This window comes from Mercenaria mercenaria, chromosome 6 (genome assembly GCF_021730395.1).
Source record: "Mercenaria mercenaria strain notata chromosome 6, MADL_Memer_1, whole genome shotgun sequence".
NCBI classification, from domain to species: Eukaryota; Metazoa; Mollusca; class Bivalvia; order Venerida; family Veneridae; genus Mercenaria; species Mercenaria mercenaria.
In genome coordinates this window covers 26,903,850-26,911,924 of record NC_069366.1, presented here as the reverse complement: position 1 = coordinate 26,911,924, position 8,075 = coordinate 26,903,850, and the positions used below count along the sequence as shown (strand labels likewise).

Sequence of the window (8,075 nt, the reverse complement as noted above, 5' to 3'; positions counted from 1 at the left end):
CTTTTCTGAACACATTTATCAAATATCTTTCTTTGGGCCTTAAATTCTATACGCAGTTTCTGTCGGATAGAACCATTTGAATTCAACATCCGTTTCTCAGCCTTGTAAGTGATGTCCCAAAGCTCAGTCAAATCATCATTCCACCAAGGCTTTTTGATTTTACGTTTTTTTATTACCGGTATTACCTGATACACTTACTTCTACCGTTTTATGTGCTAATTTACTTTTCGTCTCAGTCTTAACACAGTTACAAAATTGGTCATAGTCATTATTAAGGTCCCGTTGGTTCGATACTTCCATCTCCAGTTTAGAGATTTAATTACATAACACTGTATAATTAGTATTCATAAAATCTACAGGAACATTCTATCTATTATTGAAATTTGTTGCTTGGGATTAAATATAAATCAAACACTAACTATATGATTTACAGTTTGCGTTTATTGAATTCAGTCAACTGTTTAGACATTGCAATTTCCGCAGTTGTTGTTGATCCAGTCATAGAAGGATGTGACACGAGCATACACACTGGGATGTGTGACTGTGCCGTCTACGTGACACCCAGAAAATCCCCATGATGTCACACCAACCAGTTCTGTTCCACAGACAAGAGGACCACCGCTGTCGCCCTTTAATGATAATAACTGCGATATTACGTAACATATGTAAATGGTATGGGAATGAGGCCTTGTTTGGAATAAACATGACTATCTATAACTGCCTGTACTGGTTCATATTTGAAGAGAGAAAACTTTTTTTTCTGGACATAACAGCTTGTATTAATTTTAGAATTTCATAGATTGGACATGACTCCACGAAAACTCTCACATTAAAATTACGTGAGTTCTTCCAGCATTTCCAAAATTTAGCGCAAATGGATGATGTGACAGAAAACGTAGAATGTATGGAATTCCTTTGGCAATTTGATAGTAACGGCATAAACGAGAGTACATTTTCCGAACTTGACTCACATATCACGAAAGAGGAAATTTTAAAAGCAGTGAAATCACTGTCTACAAATAAAGCATCTTCATTTGATGATATCATATATGAATACTTTAAATCAAGTATAGAAGTAATCGGTGAACCGATTCGGCTTTTATTCAATTATATTTTACAGCAAGGGAAGTTTCCGCCTAGCTGGTTGAAAGGAGTTGTTATACCATTATACAAAAAAACTGACTCCAGTGATCCAAATAATTATAGAGGTATAACTCTGATTAGCTGTTTTTCTAAGCTTTTTACTGTTATGTTAAATAATAGGCTAAAGAAGTGGGTAGATGAAAACGATATACTTACCGATGCTCAATTTGGATTTCGATCCAATTACAGTACTGTCGACGCTATTTTCATATTGAATTCTCTTATTGAAAAGCATTTGAAAGATAAATCCTATTTAATGTGCTGTTTTATAGATTATAAGAAGGCTTATGATTTAATAGATAGGAACTGTTTATGGTATAAACTGATAAAATCTGGTATTGATGGAAACTTATTGTCCGTTATTCGCTCAATGTACGAAAATGTCAAGTTATGTGTACGACACATGAATACGTTGTCAGACTTTTTCAATTGTTATCTTGGTTTATTACAAGGGGAGATAACCTCTCCGATTTTGTTCTCGCTGTTTTTAAACGACATTGAAGTACATAGGCAACAAAACTTAGATGCCGGTGTAGATCAGTTGTCAATTTATTTACTATTATTTGCAGACGATGCGGTGTTATTTTCTTTTACTAGAGAGGGGTTACAACAGTCATTGGACAATTTAGAAACTTATTGTAAGAAATGGAATTTAAATGTGAACGTGGAGAAAACAAAAATTGTCGTCTTCAGAAAAGGGGGCAGTTTAAGGGAAAACTTTAAATGGTATTATGCTGGTAGGGAAATAAAAATTGTTAGTACTTTCAGTTATTTAGGGGTTGTTTTTTCAAGCGGTGGGTCTTTTATTCATGCCACGAGAACATTGGCCGGAAAAGGTTTACGCGCTATGAATTCTCTATTTAGTGTTACTAGAAATATGGAAGTACCTGTAAATATAATGTTTAACTTGTTTGATTCATATGTTTTATCTGTGTTAAACTATGGTTGTGAAATATGGGGATTTTTAAAAGCAGACAACATAGAACGCATCCATAGAAAATTTTGCAAATGGCTGTTAAATGTAAAAAGATCAACTAATACATTGTCTTTATATGCTGAACTAGGTAGATTTCCACTATATGTTAATCGTTTGACTAGAATTATAAAATACTGGTTGAAACTATATGGTTGCAAACAAAATAATTGTACCATAAAAACTATTGTAGATAAACAAAGAATGAAAATACTTTCCGACCATAATGTTACAAATTGGTCGTCAAAGGTACGAAATATTTTGCAAACCTCAGGGTTTACAGATGTGTGGTTATTTCCAGAATCAGTTAATATGAATGTCTTTATACCTTTGTTTAATACTCGACTGAAAGATATATATATCAAACAGAATGGCATGTTGGAGTGGAAGCTTGTTCTTCATTGTTTCTTTATAGACATATCAGTACTGGCATATCCCGTGCTTATTACCTAAATATTATAGAAATCCCAAAGTTTAGAAATATTATTGCAAAAATAAGATTAAATTCTCATAACTTAAATATTGAAACTGGACGCCATAGAAATATAGAAAGGAAACAACGAATATGTATTTTATGCAACTTAATTGCTTTGGAAGATGAGTATCACTTCATATTAGAATGTCCATTGTATACCCAGATTAGAAATATGTATATTCCGAGGTTTTATACGACTCGATTAGTATGTACAAAATGGTATCTTTGTTAAACTCAGAAAACAAAAGTTTGTTGACAAAACTGGCACTATATTGTAACAAAAGCTTTAAACTCAGAAATGATACTTTGAATATGTAAGAACGCTTGGCTTATGTTTGTTCTGTATATGATCACTCTCGATTTGTATTATCTATTATCATTTTGAATGTGATTGTAATTATTACATGCACCTATATTTATGATTTATACATGATTTATTGTGACTGTCATATTGATGTTATGATGATGAGCTTGTATGCTTAAATCAATAAATTCTGTCCTGTTCTGTTCTGTTCTGTATTAAAATACTCACATTACATGATCCACTTCCTTCTGTTGTGTCATAACCTTTGACACAGATATGTTGATCAAGAATGTTTTGGGATCCCCAGTAGCCCACGCATTGCGTCTTCGTCAACACTGTAACATCGGCTTTCTTCAGTTTTGAAGCACCGGATCCGTCAACTGTAAACTCAGTATTATTTAGTAATTTCTAGTTTAACTAAAACATAAATATTGTTAATTGCATTATGTGTATTTGTATTGTTGTGAAATGATATATCAAAGACTTGTTATATCTGGTCCATTATTTTAATTGCCTGTTAATTGTGAGATTAACAAACTCGACCTCTATATTAAGTTGTATGGCTCCAGTTTTACACAGCTGATTTGTATGAAGCATATTTCACAAGCATAATATTCGGTGTTTTCTTCTCAAGAGGAAAAAGAGGGTAGATCTCCAGAAAACAGTCCAACAATCCATTATACTTCAAATTCAAACATTCAATGCCATATTTAATACATTAAGGAAATAGTCACATATTGCGTAAAATATAAACACTACTAGTAGAGATAGTACCTAAGTTTTTCAAATCATAGGTTTGAAGTTAAAAAGCTTTGAAATGAAGAGAAATGTCCATAATTTTCTCAAAAACAGAAATATAGACAATATTTTAACCAGAAGTGCGGAGTTATGAGCATTTAATATTTTCATGATAACGAAAATTTTGTGATCAAGGAAATGTAACTCTTCTTGAACATGGAGAGCATAAACATCAAAGGGACATAATATAGTCAATATTTTCTAATTGGGTGCATTTGATTTAACATTCAACTTTGATCTGGATTGCTAAATACTGATCCATGATACTGTGTGCTAAAAATTTAGAACATCTGGAACAGTCTATTAACAGCAAAACTATGCTTTAGCAGAATCTAAATAGAGTTAAGCTCTAACTGGGACTCTCACCCCTAAGGCAGACACTCTACCACTTCCCTATAACAGCAGTAGCTAATAGCTATGCAGTTTAATTGCTGGATTACATTGCGTGAACTGGAACAATAATCGGTGAACTCCGGATTATCGGCGTATTCGCTTTGTTACCTAACGGCAATTTTTGTGTAAAGAAAAAATATAATCTAATGCTGCCAACGTCATAACTGGTCAAATCTGCCCAAATTTCTCTGACGTGTTGTTCAGACTATGAACTTACTAACTGGCAGTACCAGTGAAATATTACTTACACTGAATCTTTTATATTTGCCCTTTTTGCAGCTGCCGAACGGCAAAGACGATGAGATTTGTCCAAATATAAGTAATTATTTTACCAGTTTTGAGAGGATTTCAATTGATGGGAAATTACAGTTACAAACTAAATACCTTTCTGCAACACATGGAGTCATTAGCATTCACTGTCAATCAGTATTGTGACTGAGATCGACTGTCATTCATTCATTTCAAAGTTTCATAGACAGAGTCCGTTGTTTACATTTTTATCGTAACCGGTGCACTTGTAAAAATCACTTTAGTTTGAAAAATCAAAGTATGCGAAGAAATATGGTACGGTCTCTACTACTAGTATTACGGAAACCGCTAATCGAAACATACTGAAATTTGAACACTTTTCTTCAACGATATATCGATATTTCCACATGTAATGAAAATTTCAGTTTGTTTCGGCATATCTAATATTAATATAGTTTCTTAAAATGATCGTTCAAACATTTATGTCAAACCAATTGCACTTAACAATTCTTATAAAATCAGTCGATATATTTATCTAAAATTAGAACAATATTATTATAAATTGAGATTATAGTATGAGGTAAAACCTTTGACTCCCCAGCCGCTGATGGTACAGATCTGACCGGCATAGTCTTCTGTTCCTTTAGCTATGGTGATAATGTTCTTTGTAATGTCGACTCCGTTTTGTCTCAGTCTTAGCAGAGCAACATCATTTGGAAATGCTCCAGGGCCTTGGCCGTAGCTTTCGTGCTGTAAGAAAAAGTAAATAACGCGCAATCATATAAAATGTTTGTCTGTGTTCTGATAATTATGTTTACACTGAGTATTTACCGCTGACAGTCCGATATAGAAATATCGGCTTTACCCCGAGTTTAATAATTGGCAGTCCTAGCTAGAAATATTGGCTTTAACCCGAGTTTAATTATTGGCAGTCCTAGCTAGAAATATTGGCTTTACCCCGAGTTTAATTATTGACAGTCCTAGCTAGAAATATTGGCTTTACCCCGAGTTTAATTATTGGCAGTCCTAGCTAGAAATATTGGCTTTACTCCGAGTTTAATTATTGGCAGTCCTAGCTAGAAATATTGGCTTTAACCCGAGTTTAATTATTGGCAGTCCTAGCTAGAAATATTGGCTTTAAGCCGAGTTTAATTATTAGCAGTCCTAGCTAGAAATATCGGCTTTACTCCGAGTTTAATTATTGACAGTCCTAGCTAGAAATATTGGCTTTAACCCGAGTTTAATTATTGGCAGTCCTAGCTAGAAATATTGGCTTTAACCCGAGTTTAATTATTGGCAGTCCTAGCTAGAAATATTGGCTTTACTCCGAGTTTAATTATTAGCAGTCCTAGCTAGAAATATTGGCTTTAACCCGAGTTTAATTATTGGCAGTCCTTGTTAGAAATATTGGCTTTAAGCCGAGTTTAATTACTGGCAGCCCTAGCTAGAAATATCGGCTTTACTCCGAGTTTAATTATTAGCAGTCCTAGCTAGAAATATCGGCTTTACGCCGAGTTTAAATTTTAGCAGTCCTAGCTAGAAATATCGGCTTTAACCCGAGTTTAATTATTGGCAGTCCTAGCTAGAAATATTGGCTTTAACCCGAGTTTAATTATTGGCAGTCCTAGCTAGAAATATTGGCTTTAAGCCGAGTTTAATTATTATCAGCTCTAGCTAGAAATATCGGCTTTACTCCGAGTTTAATTATTGGCAGTCCTAGCTAGAAATATTGGCTTTAAGCCGAGTTTTATAAATGAAAGTTCTAGCTAAAAATACTGTCGCTACAAGAACATTGGTAATGGTGATCGACTACGTGTACGTGTTACTTACCAGTGTGGAAATATGTGACTTGTAAAAGAAGCCATTATTAATCATAACATATGGATACATACCATGATAATTTCGTCTATGTTAAACCAGGTGTAGTTGTTTCCATGATTGTTGAAATCATGCAGGTCAATTACTATTGCCAGGTTTGTTGCAGTCCTAACAAAAATACATAACGATTATGCCTCTATATGAATCACATTACTTGCTCTTTATAAGATAGATACCATTATTTCCAGTGCTCAAATTGTGTTTCAAAGTAAATTTACTTCTTTTCGATGATAAGATAGGTATTGTCAAAATCAGTTTAAATCTCTATACAGATACAAGTGAAAATCTGGAGAAATATTTTTTGATATAAAACTATTAAAAAATAATAAACTTGATTAGATATTTCTCTGTGAATTATCGAAATATTAGAGTGAGATATATCTGATATTTTCGCAGTGAAAAATGTTAAAATATAATTTTTAATGGTAAGAAACATACATTATAAGATTTAAATAATTTTCAATCATGAAAAACACATCCTATATTTTCATCCGTGGCTTTGCCTCTCGTTAAAATATTGCATCGGGTGTTCATTTTAGCTAGTGAAAGATACCAGGTTCTGAGTTTATCAATAAGATGTTATTTATAATTTTGCAATCGTCTTACAGTACAGTTTTTATGTCTGTGTTAGGCAAGTTATTCATTGATTCTGATTGGTTTTGTATGATAAGATAAACGTATACATACTGTCCATCCACGCAATGGGCCGCAGTGAGTGCGAAGTCTTGAGCAATTATAGAAGCACCGCATGTGTGATATCCACCATTGAGAAGCGTCGCCTGATGAGGAAATTCGTACGGGTCAGCTTCAACCCCGTTGATAATCCTGGAGGATCCCAGTGGTTTGCTGAGAAATCGGGTCTCAGCTTGTTCAGAAGCAACACAGGCTAAAATGGTTAAATAATTCATGAAAGATATTATATCGCAGTAACATGACATCTATCAGTTTGGTATAAAACTTAAGGACGGTTGCGGCAGTTTTGGGTAAGAAATCCCAATAATAGAATTGGTTCAAACTTTCAACACAGTGTCATGTTAGCAACAGAATGATGAAGAAAGATGAAGGTCACCATGCTTGTTCAAAAGTTATCTACCCTTGTATATGCAAATTTGAAGAAAAATTCAGTTTTAAGGGCAGATAACTCCTAAGCAAGCACGGTGACCTATGATTGTTTTTGCATTTTTCTGTTTCTAACAATGAGACTGTGTTCATATAGAAAAACATATCAATATTTAAAAAAACGTATTAACATGAGAAACATATTTCTAATTCAAGTAGAATGTATAAAGATTAAGTTCATTATAAGAGTAAATAAAAAGAAATTCACTCACCAATCGCTGCAAGCAGTAACGTAAGCACGAACATCCTCAATTTTTGCCGATATGACAAATGTGCCGACAACGATATTTTAATCTTTTATACTTTAGCCAGCCAAACATCGTGTTAAGCAGCATGAAACATTCAGCAGGTGAAGAAACTTAAGTCTTGCTGCCAATGGTCGTTGAAATGGTTTTCATGACACTTAAAACAATCTAGAATGCATGCTTAACAGATGTTATATTGCGGACAGCTGTTTGGTGACGTCTAAGAGAATGATCTTCAGTTTATATGATATAAAATTGTTGAATTCTCAACAATTAGCCATGTAAGTCTTTTGAATGCGCCAAAAGACATCCCTGAATTACCCACATTATAGCTATTTTTGCCACATTTAGGAGAAAATGGTCGACGTAATTTTAACTCAAGTTTCTTCACTCTGTACATTATTTTTCATTTCGTATAATTTTAAAGCACTATAAACCCAGACGAAAGTGTCGAAAATTTTAAACTTTATTTTTTTTCATCTATTTTCTGCTCGGCAT

General features: G+C 33.6%; 1 protein-coding gene across 1 annotated transcript; it reads right to left on the bottom strand.

Annotated features, from left to right (window-relative positions):
* Positions 1-421: 421 nt before the first annotated feature.
* On the bottom strand, positions 422-7,622 carry LOC123550248 (fibrinolytic enzyme, isozyme C-like). The gene is made up of 6 exons (XM_045338677.2): positions 7,545-7,622; positions 6,901-7,099; positions 6,228-6,321; positions 4,923-5,085; positions 3,124-3,275; positions 422-629 (listed from the first exon to the last, which is right to left on the bottom strand). The coding sequence occupies exons 1-6, from the start codon at positions 7,576-7,578 to the stop codon at positions 462-464; spliced, it is 810 nt and encodes a 269-aa protein (XP_045194612.2). The 5' UTR covers positions 7,579-7,622; the 3' UTR covers positions 422-461.
* Between the last annotated feature and the right edge of the window lie 453 nt (positions 7,623-8,075).

Coding starts and splice junctions, on each gene's coding strand:
- LOC123550248 (XM_045338677.2), bottom strand. CDS start 7,578: ATGTTCGTGCTTACGTTACTGCTTGCAGCGATTG. Junction 3,276..4,922: donor CAGCGGCTGGGGAGTCAAAG/GTTTTACCTCAT, acceptor CTGAGTTTACAG/TTGACGGATCCGGTGCTTCA. Junction 630..3,123: donor AAGGAAGTGGATCATGTAAT/GTGAGTATTTTA, acceptor TTATCATTAAAG/GGCGACAGCGGTGGTCCTCT.